Here is a 21,475-nt window from a genome sequence, read left to right on the forward strand (position 1 = left end):
CAGAAACTGTTTTGGGGGGTAAATGTTCGGAGTGCTTTTTTGTGATCTCTTTTTAGGAAAAGTAAAGTTCTAGGTTGAGACCAGTGGGTCACCCCAAATGTTATTTTTGTCCCAGAAGCTGCTTTCTGCATTGCAAATGAACAGATCTAATGGAACCTCTGTAATTGAGCACACAGGCTGTAAACTCATTACAGTGGAGAAGCTGTTAAATTGTTCCTTCTTTAGTTGTCATCTAAAGATGGACTACACTGGACACAGTATAGGTGAATTAGGAGATCTAAAAGACTTCCTGGTGGGCCTGTTAAAAGTGATCATCTTTGGGAATTCCCTGGTAGTCCAGTGGTTAGGACTCTGTGCGTCCACTGCAGATGGCGTGTGTTCGATCCCTGGTCAGAGAACTGAAATCCTTTAGCCTTGTAGCATGGCCGAAAAAAAGAAAAAAGTGATCATCTTTGGGACTCTTAAATAAGTGACCTTGACAAGTGGGACTTTTCAATGATATTTTTATGTTCCTTAAAAATACTAAGATAAGTCATGGTTAATGAGTTTTCTGTCATGGCACCTGTGTTGAGCTAAGTTTTTTAACTTTTTCTTTTGAAATGATTTTAGATTTATAGAAAAGTTGCTAAAAGAACTGTCGAAATTTTAATTTTAAAATTGTTTGGCTCTTTTTGCTAATTGTTAGTCTTCTTGAGGCTGTCATAGATCCACCTTTTAAGACTATTAGTAAAGTTTCTCATCCCTTGTCTAGCAGACATTTAGACTGGATGTAGAGCCTCTGGTCTCGTGAGACTGCTGAAGGTAATGTGCCTCAGCATATGTGCTCTGGGAATGCATGTAAGGGAGCTGGCACAAACAAAGCACTGTTAGACCAGGGACCACACTCAGAAACTCAAGCCGTAAATGATTGGATAAGCCAAAGCTAACTGAGTGGTTTCATAGAGGCAGCAGTGTGTTAATCTTGGGTGACTTTATTAAGGATCTGTTAAAATCCAGCTGTCAGGCCTAAGAGTAGAATAGGACAGTCGTTGCTTCAGGTGGCTGATAATCTGGTGGAAGTATGCACGCATGGTTTCCGTTTCTTTATAAACTGTTAATAGAGCAACATAACGAAGTGAATGTGTACTACTCACACAAAAGTCAGGCTGGGAATTCAGAAATCATTCGGGGTTAAAACAGAAGCACCTTTGTGGAAAAACTGGCATTTGATCTCTTGTTTGTAGGTTAGATTGACAGAATGGAGCAGCATGAATTTAGAGCTAGGGGTGGACACAAGGGATATGCCTAGGTTAACATAAGAGGAGGAAAAACTGTGGGAGAGGAGTTAGTGGAGGGGGCAAAGGGGCTGTCTTCCCAAAGTGAAGAGTTGGTGTGGTCTGTGGTGGGAAAAATTTCCAGAATCCTGCCTGAGTGATGGTACTCAGAAGAATCAGATAGTGGTGTGTGGAATAGATGCACATGTGGGAAAGACCACCCAGAGACTTGTCATGGTGCGCTGTGCTGAACTTCTGCTCACAGGGATGGAGCACGTCAGGCCTCTCCTCTGCTCTCCTGGGCCTGATGATCCAGTTTGCGGTTCAGGGCTCTTTTGTTGTTTAACGGGCTCTGCTAGTAATTTGCACATCTGGGCGCTTCAACTGGAAAGTCTTTTTCTAGAGTCCATTTTAGTAAGCCTGTGTTCTTCAGAGGCTGTATCTCCTTTAGCAAAGGAGACACACATGTCCCTTTATAGGGACATATGTCAGGGATTGTTGCCAGAAAAAGAAATTTTGGGAAGAATGCCCATCATGCAGGAAAGATTAGCTTACCCATTTATACCACAGATATCCCTTTGCTCCCCTTATTGGGCTATGTTCTAGGTTCTGGGGAACAGAGAGAATAAGACAGCCTCTGCCTTTGGAGCCCTCATAGCCCATGGGAAGATAATTATGCTGTGATGTGAGTTGAACCCTAGGTAGAGCAGATGTGTTCCTTTACCTGGCATACCCTTTTTGAAAGTTTTTTTATAATTTGTCTTTAAAACCAGATTTGTGGCAAAACCTCCCTCCCTTGACCTCACACCCACCTCCGTCTGTTCCCCTGTTTCTCTACTTTGCTTTATTCCTGGAGTTTTCACAAGCATCATCTGCATAGGCTGTCTCTACTTGCTAACCAGTTTTCTCTTCCAGCTCATTACCAGGTCTGCTCTTGTCAAGGTCATCATTGACCTACCTCCCCATGGCCAGATCCAGCAGGCATGTCTGTTTTTATCTCACTCGCAGCAACACACAGCAGAGCAGACCAAGCCTGCCTTCTTGAAACTCTCCTCTGGACTTCCATGTTATTTCCTCCTACCCTACTGGTTATTTGTCCTTCTCAGGAGACTTTGCTGAAGCCTCGATCTCCTCTTTCTGAACCATACACGTTGATGTTTCTCAGAGCTCAGTACTAATGCTCTTTTCTCCCCCCAGGGGATTTCTGTCCATTGCCATGATTTTCAGAATCCTATAGATGACTACTGCAGAAGGTGATAATCACTGACACCTTTTGCCAGGAACTGTCCATAGTGTTACATGTAATAACTCATTTAATTCTCACACCAACCTTAAGAGGTGTGTACTACTCTTTCCATTTTACAAATGAAGAAACCGAGGTACAGAGATTAAAGTCACCTTTTAGCAAGTGGCAGAGTTGACATTCAGTCTTGGATAGGCAGGTTCTGGAGCCCATGTCTTAACCTGTGTGCAGTCCATGTACTGCAATGACGCACAGCTCTTTATCCCTGCACTGTACCTTTCCCCTTAGAACCCTTGCTATACATTCAGCAGCCCACTTATTATTTACCTGCGTTTTTATTTATTTATTTATTTTTTTTTTTAATTTTTTTTTAAAAAACAAATGTGATTTTACTAAAATTTACAAACTCCCAAGTTGTTAGCACTACTAGTAACAGTGAAGCTTTAAAAAAAAACAAACAAAACAGCACATCTTATGAAGTATTCCCCACCATTTTAATGCCTTGTAGCCATTTTCAGGGACCTTAATGACCTCAATGTCTTTAAGGCTCGTAACATGGCTTTCCTATTGCCAGCATTTTCTAAATTTCTGCAGAAACACATTCAGGTAAGCAGATTCTTTGGCTGGCTTCCTGCGTTTTTAAAGATATCTCAGCTCTTCATTAGCATCTTCTCTACCACTATCAAAAACTATTCATCTCAGAAAATGATACCATCATCTACCTAGTTATATAAGCCAGAGACCCAGAGTCCTTGAGTCTGCATTTCCTTCCTCCTCACAGTGAGTTCATCAACAAGCCACATTGGTTCTGACACCAGACTTCTTAGAATCTCTTAAATCACTTCACTGTCACCATCCTGGTCTTGGCCACCAGCAGCTACTTCCACTATTCCGTTATCTATAGATCAAGAATAATATTCTTGAAATGTAGGATTATGTCACTTCCCAATTCTTTAAGGGCTCCATTGTAAATAGGAAAAACTCTACACCAGGGGTGCACTTGGATCAGTAGTTTTCAACCTGTTTGAAACTTCTATTTCCCCTATCCTCTGATAGACATTTGAATGTGTGTGGAAGAATTTTGGTTGTCAGGGTGGTTGGGAGTGTTACATTTAGTGAGTGGAGGCGCAGTGAAGGGAATCTGGCTGATAAGACAGTAGAGAAGCACTGCTTCCACCTACTAATCCTGTCAGACTCCTGGATTTCTTCCTTGGGTGGATGGTGTTGCCATTGAACCACAGGGAGGAGAGTCTGAAGAGAATACTTCTGGATGGACAGTGATGAATGCCCTCCCTACGTAGCAGTCTGAGGTGGCTTTGAGATGTTCAGTTAGAGATACACTGTTCCCATTGAGTATATTAAGGCGTGGTCTAGCTTAGGGGCATGTAGTTAGCAATCATTTCCACAAACTTGGAGATCCTAATGGGGAAAGTGTTGGAGACTCACCAAGAATGGTGGTTGAACTGAGAAGTGTGTCGGGAGGGCAGCTTCAGGATCGACAGACATTTAAGAGTCTGGCACTGGTATTTGTTTATCTCGTTGTTTGATAATGTATCTTGTATCAAAGCTAGTAGGATAGCTTTTATTGATTGATAAGCAAATATATTTGTCATATATTAATTGCTTAGCCTTCAAGTTTAATGATTTGGCATTTTTCAGCCCTTTAGGTTTGTTTTATAATGTAGACAGGTTTGTGAGACCCAAGAACCTGTGCTTTGTATCTGTGTTGCTGTCTGTCCTGCCTGACGGGTACTGTGAGGGTCATGGACATTCTCTGCCCTTTTGTCTGCACAGTTCGGCTTTCAGACCATTGAGAGTGGGACTGCTTTTGCTTTGGAGGCGGGAAGCTCAGACAGTGCTTCCTGTCTTCAGAAAATGTCCTTATGAGCCAAAGCAGTATTATTGAGAAGGAACATCATGATTCTAAACCATGACTAGACATTAGAATAACCCAGAGAGCTTTTAAAACTGATGGCAGGCCACCACCTTAGACCAAGTAAATCAGGATCCCTAGGGACAAGGCCCAGGCATGGATATTTTTTAAAAGCAGCCCAGATGATTTTAAGGTGCAACTAAGTTTAACACTCTGGACACTTGGTACTGAAAGTGTAGTCTGAAGACCAGCTCCCTTCCTTGGGGGCTGCTTAGAAATGCAGAGTCTCAGGTCCCACCTGAGATCTTTCTAATCAGAATCCACGTTTTACTAAAATCCCCACGGGGTTGATGAGCAGTGCTGTGGGCTGCTGGCTTTGTGCCAGTAGCTCTGGGCCATGACTAAACATTAGAATTGCCTTTTTACACGGGAAGATTTTAAAAAGACTGACCTCTTTAAAAAGAGATTTTGGGGTGGACCTCAGGTATTGGTGTTTTAAAATAAGAGATTCAAAAGTACAGTCAAGATTAAGAAGCTTTGCGCTAGCCTTTGCTGTCTCTGAAATAAAGAACAGGACTCCAAAGTTTAGGACAGCAAGCAGGAGAGCAACTTTTTAGTTAAAAGAGTTACAGCATTTTCCTGGCAGTTTTGTCAAAGGACCTGTTGACACGTTTTGATGATTTCTCTCTCATAGGCTCAAACTGTCCAGGTTGCTGAAGTTGAACCACAGTCACAGCCACAGCCTTCCCCAGAACTTCTGCTTCCAAATTCTCTGAAGCCAGAAGAAGGGCTTGAAGTGTGGAAAAACTGGGCGCAGACCAAGAATGCCGAGCTTGAGAAGGATGCTCAGAACAGACTGGCACCCATTGGGAGTAAGTGTTGGGGAGGGCAAGAGGGTTGGACTCTGTGCGAAATGCAGTGGCACTGAAGCAGCAGGAGGACGGATGGCAAGAAAGTGTATCCCTTGACTCTGGGCACTCCAGCGTGCCATCTGAAATAGTGTGCTGAATCCCAGACAAGAGGCAGGCTGGACCTGCTATAAACAAGCAGGATTTGTGGGGTGTGCCCCAGATCAGGCATTTTTGTACATACGGATTTCTGGGGCAGAGACTTCCGGGAGGAGATAGAAAGTAGTGAGTGTTCTTAGGGCCGCTCTTACTTAGCATTATCCTCATATACTTCCTCACATTACGGAGGGTGGGTTTTGTGTTTTTGCTTTCATTCCTTGGCCCTAATAATTGGGGGATATGTGAGATGGGAAGGGAACCCTTTTAGTAGTAGGGCAAACAGGATTATTGTCTTTGTAGGCTAATTTTGATCACAGATAGAAGTGATTGTTTTCATCCCAGCGCCTTGATGGGTGGTGTCTGCTCTGTAACATCCTTCCAGGGATATGAGAAACCAGTAAAGAAATGGCTGTTGCCAGGACCCTCACTGACCTTTGGGACTTGTATTGTAGGACGTCAGTTGCTACGATTCCAGGAAGATCTCATCTCTTCTGCTGTGGCTGAATTGAATTATGGGCTCTGTCTGATGACTCGGGAAGCTCGAAATGGAGAAGGTGAACCCTATGACCCAGATGTGCTGTACTATATTTTCCTGTGTATTCAAAAGGTAGGAAACAGAGCTTCATAGGAACCTGTTTGCCTTGTGTTCCCATTGGGTATTTGCTGCATAGTCAAATTAGTAATATGACAAAAGTGGTAACAGTGAAGGTACTCCAACTATATAGTGAGGTTTTCAATGTACATTTTTTAAAAATTGGAAATGTTTTTAAATGTACACTTTTTTTAAATTGGGAACGATCTACATGCTCACTTTAGAAAATAAGATAATAAAATAATCCCTCTATCTGGAGAAATGTTTGTTAAAATATATGATATATTACATTAGACTTTAAAAAAAAAATAATGAAACATTTATGTAACACTTTTTGTTAAAGTAAACATCTAGTTTGCAGAAAAGCAATTTTTCCAGAACAAAGTCTGGTGCTGACATATAGTTCATTTTCTCATTGTTTCCTGCATTAATGCAAAATAATTACTTGAAAGAGTCTAGCTAGAATATACAACTGTAGTTAGGTTTTCAGGATATCTAAGATGAAGATGAACAGGGAAGATAATTTTAGGACCAGCAGTTTCAGAGACCAGAGGGGGATTTCCGAGTGTTTGAATGCTATTGTAGAGAAGCCCACGGTGTGACGGAAGAACACTTGCTGATTGGGACTCACCCCGTTGCTTAGGCCTGAGAAAAACCCATCTCCCATTTTGTTACTCTTTCTTCGCAGTCACTCGGAGCACTGGCTGAATTACTGTATATGCTTTGTCTCATTCCATGCTCTCTCACTCATGCAAGGCAGGCATAGTCATCTCCATTTACAAACAAGGAAACTGAGCCCCCAAAGTTAGAAGACTCACATGAGTTAGGTAACTTACACCATAGGTAGTAAGAGACTGGCCCCGGAGCCTGCATCGTGTGTTTTTGCTACTGTAAGACAGTGCCTTGCTTGGGTGAAGTAGCATTCACAAAATCTGCTCCATTGACCAACTTTCAAGAGTGTTGTGAGAGTTGGTTCCCATAGTGAAGTATGCTGTAGAAGCGCTGCACACTGGACAGTTTTGACTCAGTGAATGGGGGGGAGAGGTGAGGGTACTGCTCGAAAATTGTTTGCTTCCCTCAATATCTTGTCAAGAGTCTACCAACAGCTTTTATTGATTATTTTCCTTTTAGTATCTTTTTGAGAATGGACGGGTCGATGACATTTTCTCTGATCTTTATTATGTTCGATTCACGGAGTGGCTGCATGAAGTTCTGAAGGACGTTCAGCCCCGAGTCACTCCACTTGGTAAGAATCTTCCTAGTCCTTGGATGTCTTTTGAACCTGGGTTTAAAAAAGATGAGCTGCTTGTGATAATAGCATGTGGGTTAGGAGGCTGTAAATCGCAGGCCCCAGCGTCGGTCTCTGTGCTGCTTGGCCCAGTGTGGACGGGCATGGCTCACCAGGGAACCTGGCTGGTGCGGTGTGGCAAGGACACGAGCGCATGCGGACTGTGGCGTGGTTACTCTGTTTTTTTCTATTTAAATTTGTTGATTAAAATTAGGATCCTTGCAAAAGTTACAAATTATGAACTATTTCATCTATAGATTAATTATATATAGGGCTTTTCTCTGCGTATATAAAACATAATTTTTGCTTTACCCATGAATAACCTATGCAGCATATTGTGTTGGAAAGAACATGAGTTTCACAGGAGAATGTTTGAGCTGTTTATTATAATTTTTTTTTAATAATCCATTCTTTAAGAGCAGTTTTAGGTTTACAGGAAAACTGAGTGGTATATACAAGGAATCCCAGATATTCCATCATACTGTGTCTCCCCTGTTACTACTATCTTGTATTAGTATAGTATATTTGTTAACATTGAGGAGCCAACATTTGATACCTTATTGTTAACTAAAGTCTGTAGTTTACATTAGAGTTCACACCCTTCTGTTGTATATTCTGTGGATTTTGACAGTGTATAATGACATGTACCTACAATTCAGTATCACATACAAGTTTTGCTGCCCTCAGATCCCCAAGGTTCCACTTAATTCGCCCCTCCCTTTATGCCCCTGAATCTCTGGCAACTTCTGATCTGTTTTACTGTCTCTTTTGCCTTGTTCAGAATGTCATATAGTTAGAATACTTTAGTATTAATTTCTTTCACTTACCAATATACATTTAATGTTCCTGCATGTCTTTTCATGGCTTGATAGCTCATTTCTTTTTATTGCTTTTTTATTCTTTTTATTGCTTTTTATAGTATTCCATTTTATGAATGTGCCACAGTTTATCTATTCATCAATTAAAGGACATTTTGGTTGCTTCCATGTTTTGGCAGTTATAGATAAAGCAGCTGTAAACATTGCCTGCAGGTCTTTGGTGAAAGAAAAGACAGATTCATGGAACAGAATATAGAGTCTGGAAATAAAGCCACATGAGTATAACCAATTTATCTTTGACTAAGGGGCAAAGGCAGTTAATGGAGAGAGGATAGTCCTTTTTTCTTTTTCTCTGTTTTTTGGGTTTACTCTGCAGCTCATGGGATCTTAGTTCCCTGACCAGGGATTCAACCCGGGCCATGCAGTGAAAGTGTCGTGTCCTAACCACTGAACCTCCAGGAAATCCCCAGGATGGTCTTTTCAACTAACACTACTAGAACAGCTGGACAACCACATTAAAAAAGAATCATAGACCCAAATGTAAAACTATAAAATTCCTAGAAGGTAAAATAGGAGAAAATCTAGGTGACGTTAGGTCTGGTGGTAACTTTCTAGGTACACCATAAAAAGAAAAACGTATGAAAGGGAAAAAATTGGTAAGTTGGACTTTATTAAAAATTAAAAAGCAAAAACTTCTGCTCTCTGAAAGGCATTATTAAGAGAATGAAAGACAAGCCACAAACTGGGAGGAAATCTTGACAAAACACATACCAGATAAAGGGCTGATATCCAAAATTTATAAAGAACTTTTAACAGTCAACAATAACAAAACAAAGAAAGAACCCAGTTAAAAAATAGGTAAAGGATCTAACAAAGGATTCACCAAAGAAGGTGGCAGAGAAGTATATGAAAAGATACTTATCATGTATCATCAGTCAGTTGCAAATTAAAACAACAGTGATGGGCGTTCCCTGGTGGCCTAATGGTTAGATTTCAGTGCTTTCACTGCTGTGGCCTGGGTTCAGTCTCTGGTCGGGGAACTGAGATTCAGCAAGCCACATGTGTGACTTGCATAAATATTGATACATACGTGCATACATACATGGATACAGTGATATATCATTATATACCTGTTAGAATGGCTGAATTCCCGAACATTACGTTACCTTAGGATCCACCAGTCATGCTGCTTATTATTTACCCAGATGACGTCAAAATTATGTCCACACAAATATCTGAGTTTTAATCCTGGCTCTGCCATTTAATAAAATGTATACTGATTGTTTAAGTTTTTAAAAATGAGATATAATTGACTTAGTAGTTTCAAGTGTACAACAGTGACTTGATATAGTTTGTGTATACCGTGAAATGATTTGGTCTAGTTATCATCTGTCATCATAATCACTGCTTAACTGTTAAAAAAAAAATATCATTTAAACAAATACCTTTTAAGTGCCTACTATGTGCCAGGCAGTTCCAGGTGTAGATAATACAATTCAGTAGTGAAAAAATGAAGCTTGCAGTCTAATATGGGGAGACTGTATAAATAAGTTAATTTATGATAATTAAGTACTTCGAAGGACAAAGCACACAGAATGGAAAGTGTTAAGGGCGTTAGGAAAGAAGCCTCTCTAAGGAGATATCATTAGACACCTGAGTAAGTGAATTACTGTGCATGATTTGCGGATTTTCAAACCAAGTGTGGCTGTATAAAATTCACTTTATAAAAAGTTTTGTTAAGGAAATTTCAAGCACATATAAAAATAAGCAGAATAGAATAGTGGCATTCCCACATACCCATGGCAAATCTTGTTCCATTTATACATTATCTGTTTCTCCCTCCCATATTATTTTGAAGTAAATCTCAGACACTTTATCCATTAATGTTTTAGCATAATTCATGTACCACAATGCCATTATTTTACTTTTTTAGAAAAAAGAATAGTCCACAATGTCATCAAAATCTGCCCTTTTCCACATTTCCAATTGTCCCATAAGTGTCACTTTTTTTTGAGTCAAGGCGCAAATAAATTCCACACATTGAAATTGCATAGATATCTTTTAATGTTTAGTTTTGATCTTAATTAACTTTTAATTAAATTCAAAAATAAATTTATTTTTCTTGCAGTTTATTTGTGGAAGAAATTAGGCTTTTAAATTATTATAGTCTAATTTTTGCTATTAATATCTCCATGCTGTAATTTAGCATATTCTTCTGTCCCCTGTATTTACAGTTTATTGGTAGTTGCATATAAAGACTTGATAAATCAGGTTTTGGTTTTTCTGTGTGTTTTCTTCTTGGCAGGGTTACATCATAGGTGGGTGCCCATGATGTCTGGATCCATTAGTTCATTAGGAGTTGCAAGCATTGATATTCTAATGTTATTATTTCTTCCTTATTAGCTGAAATACAAAGAGAAAATTTCCCTCATCAACTCTTTGAATTCCTAGCAGTAGAGATTATATAGAAGAAACAGGATGAGGGCTTGTTTCTTCTCCTTTGTTTAGCAGTTTTGACAGTAATGAGTTGGTTTACCAGCTTCCTTCAGCTGGCATTTCTTTTGTTTGTTTTTAAAGAATCATTGTGAGTTAATTTAAACATATTTAATGATTCAATTCATTGCACTTGGTATCTTAAATAGTGTACAAATTGTTCTGTCTGGCCATTTGGAGCCTGTTTAAATTGGCTCTTAAGTCTGTGTGGCACGACCCTACTTCCTTGATTTCTGGTTCACCAAAAATGTTCCAGGCTTATCCTGGCCATTTTCTGTCTCCCAGTGTGGAATCAATCAGTTCTCCGTGGAGGCTGGTTCCTTTCAGTGTTAAATGGTATTTCATTACCACCATCTGGGTGGTAGGGGTGCTCATTGCTTCTTGGGTTGGTCATGGTTTCTAGCAGAACTAAAAAAATAAATATAAAATAGAACATTTTGATATTTTGCAGTTCAGATTCAGAACTATGAGGGTTTTATATGTTGTTTCTATCTGTATCTCCTGTTGCCCACGCTAGGAGTTCTGATTTTCAGATCCCGAAGTTCCGTTTAAGCTGCTCTGTTAAGAAGTGATTAAAGGTAGGGAAGTGACAAGGTAGCAGAGAGAACCCAGAGAAAATAGAGCAATCCTAAATGTATGCCTGGACCATTCCTGGGGCTAGCCTTTCCCTAGGAGAGCGTCTTCTGTCACTCATCCTGCTTAAGATTTGTCTGAGAGTAAGGAAGATCCCCTGGAGAAGGAAATGGCAGTCCTCTCCAGTATTCTCGCCTGGGAGATCCCATGGACAGGGGAACCTGGTGGGCTACAGTCCTTGGGGTTGCAGAGTCGGACACGACTTCACGACTAAACAGCAGCAGCAAGGAAGTTTATCTTACTGCCATTGGGCCGCAGAATAGAAGAGTGGAGGCAGACAGGCCCTAAAGAGATGGAAGAGTGCTAATGGAATCAGGGGGCCAGCTTGGTCACGGCCAGAGGAAAGGAATGTATTGGGCACAACATGTTTTCCCCTGCTTCTAGAAAGTGCCACCCTTGCTGCTTGCCTGGAGAGTCCTGAAACTCCTGTAGAAGAATGCTGGTATTTGCTGCTGTTTCACCATGTCCTCACATAAACTTGGACATTGACTGTTTTATGAACACATCAAGGGGGCTTGGTGATCAACCTGTGTCATTTTTGGTATAGACCTGCGTGTCCAGAGCTCTTGATCAAACCACTGCCTTTTTCCCTGTCCAGCTTTCAGTTAGCTCATGAAAGTAAAACCTACCCTGGGGGGGAAACCTATAAGGGATCTGAATATCATTCTCCCCTATTTCCAGAGAGGATGAGAATGGATGACATAGAGGTTTAACAAAGACAAACAGAGGCATGTATACCAGTTCTTTGGGCCCTGGTCTGGACACCTTGGAAGCTATGATGAAAGCTCTCTACACTTTTTTCAGAGAAGTTTGCATATATGCAGAGGTTGATTTATACTTTGGGGTGTTGCAAGCTCTCTGAGGGATGTCCTTTTACCTGACATTAACCTGGGGTTAGAGGAAGAATGAACATCCAGTGAGAGCGATAATGGAGGGCCGGGGTTCTCAAAGTGTGGTGTTAGGAACTTGTTGAAAACACATGTTTTCGGGTCCTCCCCTAGAACATTGGGTTGGGACTCAGCTGTTTGTGTTTTAACAAGCTTTCCAGATGATTCTGCTATATCCCAGGAAGACTTCTCCAGTGAAACTTGTACTCCTGTGCGGTGCTCGCTGTGCCTCACGCCTCCCATCCCGCCACCCTCTTGTTGTAGCAGTGCTCTATTCCTCCTAGGCTATGTCCTGCCCAGCCACGTGACTGAGGAGATGCTGTGGGAGTGCAAGCAGCTCGGGGCTCACTCCCCTTCCACCCTGCTGACCACCCTCATGTTCTTTAACACCAAGTAAGTGTTCCAGAGGCTCCGTGCTTAGCCACTGCCGGCGTCTGCCCGGTGAAGAGGGTAGAAACTATCCAGATGGACTTCTGAGATCCTTTGACATACTTGAGAGCCTTTGGGCTAGTGAAGCCCTCCACCCCACTTGGCTACATTTTTTGTGGCGACCAGTAAGGCAGACAGCCTTGCCAGGTCCCTCCCATCAGCCTTTATGAGACTCCTCCACTGGACAGTGTATTTCGGTGTGGGCCTGCCCAGATTCTGGGAGTGTGGGCAGTGGCTCCTCTGAAGCACTGATGGCGGAGGGTAAGTCATGGTCTCCTCCTGGCACCCCTCCCTTTGCCTTGCTTTCGCTTGTGGTGCAGATACTTCCTGTTGAAGACAGTGGACCAGCACATGAAGCTGGCCTTCTCCAAGGTCTTACGACAGACAAAGAAGAACCCCTCTAATCCCAAGGATAAAAGCACGAGTATTCGGTACCTGAAGGCACTTGGGATACACCAGACTGGCCAGAAAGGTAGGGAAGGAGGCAGGGGTTGCAGAAGCAGGTGCTACTAGTTCTGCTCAGCCTTTGTGCCTGAGGGGCTAGTGACGAGTGTGAAGATGGGGATTTGCCGGATAGGAATGCTCCCTTCCCTTCTCGCCAGCCACTGACTTCAAACTCTCCTAGAAGCAGAGCTGCCCCAGAAATGATAGCTACCTTTTCCTTTCATATTCACCGCCCATGCCTCATACCCTTTTCCTTCCCAGTATTTCCTAGTTGGGATGGCTGAAAGGCTGAGGTTTCCTAATCTGAGCCTGAGTAAGGGCAGTCTGATGCCATGTCTGTGGTGGGGGGTATGTTTTATAGTTACAGATGACATGTATGCAGAGCAGACGGAAAATCCAGAGAACCCACTGAGATGCCCAATCAAGCTCTACGATTTCTACCTCTTTAAATGGTGAGGAGGCTGAGTGTGACTAGGGGTGTGGGTGTGTGCGCCTGTGTGTGTATCTGCTTATGCATGTGTGTACCTGTGTGTTTGTGTGTGCGCACGCGTGCTCACAGAAGCATTCCCAATTCCCAGGCTAAGTAAAAGCACATTTCCAAAAGGCTAAATATAGAAGCACACTTACTGGTTTTCCCAAAGCATGTGCCCAGGGCTGCTCCCTGATGGTCCACTTTGGTGGAGAGAGGGTGAAGGTCAAGGGGGGAAGGTACAGAGAGGCCGCGTCTGTCACATATTGAGCATATAGCCCTATGTTTTCCTGGTCTTGACCTTTGGTCACTATACCATAGGTGTAGGGGAGCTCCTCTCCTTGGCTTTTGCTCTGTCTTGCTTCTGCAGTTGAGTGTATCATCCTCACAGCACTGCCAGCAGATCTTTCAACATTGTAGGTCTTACTGTGTTACTTAGATGAAAACCTTCAGTGGTTTTTCTTTTATTCTACAAAGACAGCAATCCTAATTACTGCCCTAATTACCAACAGGGCCTTTCATGCATGTACCCTTGCTAATCTCTTGTCCTAATAGCTCTTGGCTGTCTAGTCACACTGCTTTTCTCTACCGAAGGGTATCTTGCTCTCCCTTCCTCAGGACCTCTGCACAGAATTTTTCCCTGTTGGACTCACCATGCCACCCCTCACCTGTTTGGTCAGTTAGCTCCTATTCACCCTATCCATTCTTCCTAAAAGAAGTTTATCAGAGAAGTATTTCCAGATTCCCTACCTGTTCCCTCTGGCTGTTTCTTCTGTAGCCCTTACCACTGCTTGTTATTTTGTCTTTATGTAACTGTTTTGATTGCTGTCTGTCTCCCCTCTTACCTGTAAGCTTCATTATATAGGGGTTCTTGGGTCTTACTTCTTTTAATAGCAGCACCTAGTACAGGCCTGGCACACAGTAGCCCTTTGATAAACTTTGAATCAGTGGATGAATAACTGTTAGAGGATGGCATATGCTAAGTACTTAAGAGAAGTACAGCACAACATTGGGAGTGGGAGTGAGTCCAGGTAGAGGTCGAAGCATCACAGCAAACTGAGAAGTCAGATAGGTGAAGTTGAGAAATTATCAATGGATGGCGTAGAGGAAACAGCATAAGCAAAGACTTGGAGATAGATAGGTGGTGAAACTGGTTCAGCGTGGGATATGGCTGGACTCAAGTAGCTGAGCCAGCGGAGGCCTAATCAGAGGACTCAGTGTGCAAGGTGGGGAGCAAAAAGTAGGGACATCTTAGAGGCAGTGTGCCCTGGCTGCATGGAGCTTAGGAGTTATGCCACCATTCTGTTCCAGAACTTCCCATCTTTTGTAGATAGCATCTGTCCAGGCGGTTCAAGGTGGGAAGGTTGAGATTATGATGCTTTTACCCAGCTTTTTACCCATATATTCTCCAGCCCCCAGAGTGTGAAAGGCCGGAATGACACCTTTTACCTGACGCCCGAGCCGGTGGTGGCCCCCAACAGCCCGATCTGGTACTCAGTCCAGCCTATCAGCAGAGAGCAGATGGGGCAGATGCTGACTCGGATCCTGGTGATACGAGAAATTCAGGAGGCCATTGCGGTGGCCAGCGCCAGCACCATGCACTGAGAGACCCTTCAGCCATGGTGCGTGGGAGACCATCCAGGAAAAAAACGGACACAGTTTCACACTAAAGAAGAGGCCTCCATTTTTTTTCTTTTCTTTTTTTATTGGTGTAGTTATGAAGCCTTTCAGACTGCTTCTGTTTCAAATGTAAAAGGAAACTTTGCCCCCTTGTGCATCTTCATAAACCTGCTGTGGGGACTCCTCAGCCCATAGGGGCTCAGGGTTTCCTTAGAGCCAGATGTCCTGGAAAGTTGCTGGCTGACTTTTTTGTGTGTGGGGCCTGAGGAAAGGGCTTGGACTGTTAGGAGAAATGTGGCCCCTTCCCTTCCTCCAGAAAGATGGAATTAATGATGGATGGACCCTCCAGGGAATCTCCCCAGCTGGCTTCCACTCTGACTGGCAGACTTCGCTGACCACGGGGGAGCCACGGTCTTTTCTTTCTTCATGCTCAGACACAAACCTAGCATCTTAATGGAAGGAAAATGAGGGGAACTTCAATTATGATTTATTAAAGACAATTTCTATTACACCCTCCTTTATGACAAGTGACATTTTAGATGTTAAAGTAAAAACTTTACCATGCCTTTTTTTCCCCCCCACCCCGGCCTAACACTGAGGCCTTAAACCTGAGGCTTCTGTGCCTGATGGAATTCTTGTAACATACACTTGTGTATCATATAAAGATACCACTCTGTTTCTCTTATGTATTCTTAATCTAGTTGTTTATTAAGAATGACAAGCACGTCTTTTCAACATGCTAGTGAACAACGCCTCTTTATTTGGGAGGAGTCTGACGGGACAGTGGAAGCCAAGCCTTGCCTGTTAATTGCTCAGGGCAAGGTCCTACGGGAGGGTGTTGCGATGGGAAACTGCCGACCTCCCCGGCGAATCGGTTAGGGAGTACTGTGCGCGTGCCCTCCGCCCCCCGCCAGCCCCGCCCTAGAGGCCAATAGGCTCCGCCTTTGCGTACTGCGTCTTGACGTAAGCAACGCGCCGGGCGCAGTGACGATATCGGCGAGTTTATATTCGCGCGGTCCAGAAGGCAGAGGCCTCTGCGGCGCGGTCCTCGGAGACGGGCGTAATTTTCCCCGCGCTAACCATGGCCGACTACCTGATTAGCGGGGGCACGTCTTACGTGCCGGACGACGGGCTCACGGCACAGCAGCTGTTCAACTGCGGGGACGGCCTCACCTACAAGTGCGAGCCTCGTGGGCTCACCTGGGCCAGGAGAGGGGCGGCGCGCTTGGGTTGGGAGGCCGGGTGGGGCCTCCATTGAGCCCGCTTAGGTTGGGCGTGGGAGGCGGGTTCCAGAAATTCGTCTCTGAGGTTTGGTTTGACAGGTCTGAAGCGGGCGGGATGGAGAAGGCATCTTGGTAGCGCCTGGGATTTCCAGCCTAGGAACTCCGTTCTCTGGGCACATGGAGTTGTCAGTTTGCCAGGGGTGCTGATGACAGCTGGTAGCAGAAAAGGTCCCCTGTCTCCATCCCTACCTTGTTCTCTACTTCTCCCTTGCTTGTGATATTCAGTTTAGGTCATTGCCCTTTCTGCTTAAATGCCTTCAGAGATGATCTGTGAGGATGGCATCTCAGGCTGCCGTAACCCTTATTCCCAATTCCCCTCCCATAGTGACTTTCTCATTCTCCCCGGGTACATCGACTTCACTGCAGACCAAGTGGTGAGTATGGACAGGAACAGGATCCTGAGTGTCAGGGTTGGATAAGGTGCTGCTGTCCCCTCTCGGCTACCTCAGTAGATTGTTTGGGGGTGGATGCCTATTAAGGGTTTTACTGGCATGCAGGTCATACAGAGCACCTGTTTTGTGGGGAACATGGTACTGCCTTGAGGTATATGAAGTGCTTTTGCATGTTAAGCGGTTTTATTTCTTTAGGACCTGACCTCTGCTCTGACTAAAAAGATTACTCTGAAGACCCCACTGGTTTCCTCACCCATGGACACAGTCACAGAGGCTGGGATGGCCATAGCCATGGCGGTGAGCACTATGGTGTGAGGTCAGAAGCGGGGGCCACATGTGTCTTTCCCAGAGGCATACAATCATGACACATTTTTTGGTCACTTTTTCCCTGTTTTCTTTCTGTGTATCCTGCAGCTTACGGGTGGTATTGGCTTCATTCATCACAATTGTACACCAGAATTCCAGGCCAATGAAGTTCGGAAAGTGAAGGTCAGAAGGGCGAGGATCATGAGTTCCTGGGAATTTCACGGTGGTGGAGTGGGGTGGGGATGGGTGATTTATTCTCACTTTTTTCTCACTGTGGGGGTTCATTTCCTGAGAAGAGCCTGAGACTTCGTGTCTTACAGCTGCAGAAGAGGACCACGTGGACAGTGCCTACAGTCCACTCATGTTTCCTAGCTCTGGGTTTGAAGTGTTTGTGTGATTGTGATTTGATCCTGTGACACTGCCAAAGGGGGAGTTGGCACAGATCCCAGGCTTCAGATCAAGAGCTTGATGAAAATGGTTCAGAAGTACCTTTTTTCACCACCCCTTCCAGAAATATGAGCAGGGATTCATCACAGACCCTGTGGTCCTCAGTCCCAGGGATCGCGTGAGGGATGTCTTTGAAGCCAAGGCCCGGCATGGCTTCTGTGGTATCCCTATCACTGACACAGGCCGGATGGGAAGCCGCCTGGTGGGCATCATCTCCTCAAGGGACATTGATTTTCTCAAGGAGGAGGAGCATGACCGGCTTTTGGAAGAGGTGGGTAACACCACATCCAAACGCTGACAGCCCAGGCTAAAGATTAGAAGCCTTCTACTCTGTTGCCCAAATGGCATCTCTGAGGGTGCTGGTTTTCAGGAAGGATGAATGCCCAAGTTTCTGACCCTTTAATAGGACTCCTGCATCCCTTCCCCACCAAGTCTTTGAATCTGCCAAAATGTTTGCAGCCATACCCAAGTTTTTTGCCACTCCCAGAAGGGGCCAGTGCTCAAGGACCAACTTAAGTCTTCTCTTGTCATTGCTTTGGTATGGCTCTTTCTCCGTAATGTGCTCTGTGTACCTGGTGTTGTTTCTACTAAATTCTCACTCTTGCCAATAGATAGACAGTTGTGTTTACTTGAGGAGGGTAGGCTGGATGCAGGTGTCTAAATATGGTGGTGTTTGGAACCTTACCCTTGAGTTAGGGCAAGGTCTTTTGGGAGGCGTGATCTCTTACTGTTCCTCCTCACAACTCCCCTCTCTCATAGATCATGACAAAGAGGGAAGACTTGGTGGTAGCCCCTGCAGGCATCACATTGAAGGAAGCAAATGAAATTCTGCAGCGTAGCAAGAAGGGTGAGTCCTTGAGGTAGGAAGGGTTCAGGAACCAAAGACTAAGGTCCTGATTTATGTCTTGCCTACCCTTAGGAAAGTTACCCATTGTAAATGAAAATGATGAGCTGGTGGCCATCATTGCCCGGACAGACCTGAAGAAAAACCGAGATTACCCACTGGCCTCCAAAGATGCCAAGAAGCAGCTGCTGTGTGGAGCAGCCATTGGCACTCATGAGAATGACAAGTATCGGCTGGACTTGCTGTCCCAGGCCGGTGTGGACGTAGTGGTTTTGGTGAGCTGCGGCACAGGCAAGGTGGGACGGTAGGAGCAGCTGCTGTACCACAGTCTCACTGGGGCCACATTTCCTGTCCCAGGACTCTTCCCAGGGAAACTCCATCTTCCAGATGAACATGATCAAGTACATCAAAGAGAAATACCCCAGTCTCCAAGTCATTGGAGGCAATGGTGAGACAAGAGAGGGCACTGAAGTATGTGGGGCAAGAGTTGGGGAGCTAGGTCCCATGTAGACGTTCACATGAGCCTTTCCCTGTTCCTCCCTACAGTGGTGACGGCTGCTCAGGCCAAGAACCTCATTGATGCTGGTGTAGATGCCCTGCGGGTGGGAATGGGCAGTGGCTCCATCTGCATCACTCAAGAAGGTAAGAAAATGCTTTGGGAAGGGCCTCAGAGACCAGGCTTTAGCAGGGCCCTTAGCCCCACATGCGCCAGAGCCAAGTGCTCTTTCAGGAGCTACACTGAGTTCTCCAGTAGGGGCAGTCCCAGGGCCACACAGGCCCCTTGGATGGGTAACAGCAAGATGAGCTCTCGTCCTTCTTCACCTGCCACTTCCCCTGCCTGGCCTCCCCACTCCTGCTCCGTGCCCTCTCTAAACTCTGGTCTGTTTGTTTTATTTAGCGGCTCCCAAGATCCCTCCAGACATAAAGTCCCACAGCCCCAAATGCCCTTCTACTGTCACGGGCTGCTATAGTAAGTCCGGCCCGGCCCACTGGCCGGCCCAGCTGCCCACTGCCCGGCTGCTTGGTTGACTGTAGCTGTAGCCCCCGGGGTTTGTGGTGCTGGCGGGTGGGCAGGGCAGACTGAAGGACAGACTGTGGTTTGGGAGCTGCTCAAGAACACAGCTCCCTTCTCTTCTGGGGTGTTTGTAGGGCAGGCCCTTCTCCAGGTAGGCCCGGCTCTGCCCATATCTCCTTGCAGTAGGCACAGCTTCAGGACCAACTCTGGGCTCCACTCTTCTTTCCACACGACCACTGCCCTGATCTTGCCTGAGTAGCCCACCATGCAGGGAGCAAGGGGCGGGTCTCTGGGTACTAACTGCACGGTGACCCCTACCCCATCTGATGCCAATTGGGTGGGGCTTTCCTGGCTGCTGACTGCACGTGCCTGAGGCTGCCCTGGGCCATGCACACATGCACGCGCACACGCCAAGGGTGAGTGGAGGCCATCACAGCTATTTGTACTGTTTAAGGCAGAAGGGGCAGCAGCCATCCCAGACAAGACTCTCAGCAGGTGTAGCTGAGAGCTCCTGGATGCTGATTTGTGGCACCAGAGCCTCTTGCTTGTCCCCACTAACTCCAGCCCTCCATTTGTTCCTCCATGTCTCAACAGTGCTGGCCTGTGGGCGGCCCCAAGCAACAGCTGTTTACAAGGTGTCAGAATACGCGCGGCGTTTTGGTGTTCCTGTCATCGCTGATGGAGGAATCCAAAATGTGGGCCATATTGCCAAAGCTTTGGCCCTTGGAGCCTCCACAGGTGAGACCCAACACTCAGGAAGCCTGGTGGGACTCCTTCCCTAATGCCATCCAGGGTCTTCCCCCAGCACTCCTTCTGTCCATAGTTATGATGGGCTCCCTTCTGGCTGCTACCACTGAGGCCCCTGGCGAGTACTTCTTCTCTGATGGAATCCGGCTAAAGAAATACCGTGGCATGGGTTCTCTCGATGCCATGGACAAGCATCTCAGCAGCCAGAACCGATATTTCAGGTGGGACAGGCAGGTCAGTTACCTCATGCTAATCTTGTACCAGCACCATCATCCATATTTTGACTTTGCCCATGTTTCCCTGCCTCTCCTGCAGTGAAGCAGACAAAATCAAGGTGGCCCAGGGGGTGTCTGGGGCTGTTCAGGATAAAGGATCCATCCACAAATTTGTTCCCTACTTGATTGCTGGCATCCAGCACTCCTGCCAGGATATTGGTGCCAAGAGTCTGACCCAAGTCCGGTAAGCCTAGGGAGCTGGGACCTTGGGTAGAGGGGCTGGCCCAGGGCCAGCTGTCCACATCTGACATATGCCCCTCTTCAGAGCCATGATGTATTCTGGGGAGCTCAAGTTTGAGAAGAGAACATCCTCAGCCCAGGTGGAAGGTGGTGTTCACAGCCTCCATTCGTAAGTGGCCAACCCTCTCTACTCCTCTGTCCTTGGGATAGAGGTCTCTCCCCTGCCTCCATCCTCTTGCCCTCATTTCACAGCTGGTTCTTCTGCCAACAGGTATGAGAAGCGTCTTTTCTGAAAAGGGATTATACAGCATACCCCGTCAATTTTTCAATAAAAGTTTGAAAAAAAGTGATGCCTGATCTTTGAGGTCAACAAGCAGGTGGGGCTCTGCAGCTGCTGCTGTCACAGACACACAAACACACAACACTGCCCTTCCAGAGAAAGCCTCTGGCCTTGAGATAAGGATGCTCTAAGGACCTGGAAGTGGGGGTTCCTAACCAGATTCAAAAAGCTCCTCCTAGGGTAGCTCAAAAGGCAGTTCAAACCAGCTCTGGCACCCAAGAGTTTAGTCTCACACTGAGAACTGACTCTGGGCATTTACAGAGGGTCGTGGAAAAGTCCATGGGGCTTTGGACTGGCATCCACAGGACCTCCTGCTAGCTCAAAGTTTGGCCACATGGGACCAGGTTTAGACCCACATATGTGTTCTCTGAACCTTCCCTGATGGCTCAGTTGGTAGAGTCTGCCTGCAATGTGGGTGACCCAGGTTCTATCCCTGGGTGGGGAAGATCTCTTGGAGAAGGAAATGACAACCCACTCCAGTATTCTTGCCTGGAGAATTCCATGAACAGAGCCTGGTGGGCTCCAGTCCATGGGGTCACAAAGAGTTGGACACGACTGGGTGACTAACACTTTCGCTTTTCATGTATTCTCTAATGT

General features: G+C 45.4%; 2 protein-coding genes and 1 non-coding gene across 6 annotated transcripts in view; 2 read left to right on the forward strand and 1 right to left on the reverse strand.

The window, feature by feature from the left end:
* The window catches only part of QRICH1 (glutamine rich 1), a 41,967-nt gene extending 26,229 nt beyond the window's left edge, over window positions 1–15,738 (forward strand). For all 3 annotated transcript variants that reach the window (XM_065933737.1, XM_065933736.1, XM_065933738.1), the window contains 7 exons: window positions 5,064–5,241; window positions 5,829–5,983; window positions 7,100–7,214; window positions 12,372–12,480; window positions 12,837–12,988; window positions 13,322–13,412; window positions 14,842–15,738. In XM_065933737.1, coding sequence (XP_065789809.1) covers window positions 5,064–5,241; window positions 5,829–5,983; window positions 7,100–7,214; window positions 12,372–12,480; window positions 12,837–12,988; window positions 13,322–13,412; window positions 14,842–15,034 — 993 coding nt within the window. In that variant the 3' untranslated portion in view covers window positions 15,035–15,738. The remainder of the gene's footprint in view (window positions 1–5,063; window positions 5,242–5,828; window positions 5,984–7,099; window positions 7,215–12,371; window positions 12,481–12,836; window positions 12,989–13,321; window positions 13,413–14,841) is intronic.
* Window positions 2,997–3,126, reverse strand: LOC136168114 (small nucleolar RNA SNORA33). The gene has a single exon (XR_010663264.1). It is a non-coding gene; the product is annotated as a small nucleolar RNA SNORA33 (small nucleolar RNA).
* Window positions 15,739–16,037: 299 nt separating the features above from the next.
* IMPDH2 (inosine monophosphate dehydrogenase 2) lies at window positions 16,038–20,884 on the forward strand. 2 transcript variants are annotated; one of them, XM_065933745.1, is made up of 15 exons: window positions 16,038–16,228; window positions 16,658–16,706; window positions 16,920–17,021; window positions 17,139–17,213; window positions 17,542–17,748; window positions 18,237–18,324; window positions 18,397–18,596; window positions 18,679–18,769; window positions 18,868–18,963; window positions 19,220–19,291; window positions 19,931–20,074; window positions 20,160–20,304; window positions 20,399–20,542; window positions 20,624–20,707; window positions 20,810–20,884. In XM_065933745.1, the coding sequence occupies exons 1-15, from the start codon at window positions 16,131–16,133 to the stop codon at window positions 20,829–20,831; spliced, it is 1,617 nt and encodes a 538-aa protein (XP_065789817.1). In that variant the 5' UTR covers window positions 16,038–16,130; the 3' UTR covers window positions 20,832–20,884. The 2 variants fall into 2 exon arrangements, with proteins under 2 accessions (XP_065789817.1, XP_065789818.1); XM_065933746.1 differs by lacking the exon at window positions 19,220–19,291 and having other exon boundaries at window positions 16,040–16,228.
* The last annotated feature ends 591 nt before the right edge of the window (window positions 20,885–21,475 follow it).

Source organism: Muntiacus reevesi, chromosome 4 (assembly GCF_963930625.1).
Source record: "Muntiacus reevesi chromosome 4, mMunRee1.1, whole genome shotgun sequence".
Lineage (NCBI taxonomy): Eukaryota > Metazoa > Chordata > Mammalia > Artiodactyla > Cervidae > Muntiacus > Muntiacus reevesi.

Bases quoted from the DNA above. Each gene is read 5' to 3' on its own strand.
- IMPDH2 (XM_065933745.1), top strand. From the start codon at position 16,131: ATGGCCGACTACCTGATTAGCGGGGGCACGTCTTACGTGCCGGACGAC. The intron at 17,749-18,236 runs GTGGGTAACACC...CCTCTCTCATAG, and splicing joins ATGACCGGCTTTTGGAAGAG to ATCATGACAAAGAGGGAAGA. The intron at 18,325-18,396 runs GTGAGTCCTTGA...GCCTACCCTTAG, and splicing joins TCTGCAGCGTAGCAAGAAGG to GAAAGTTACCCATTGTAAAT.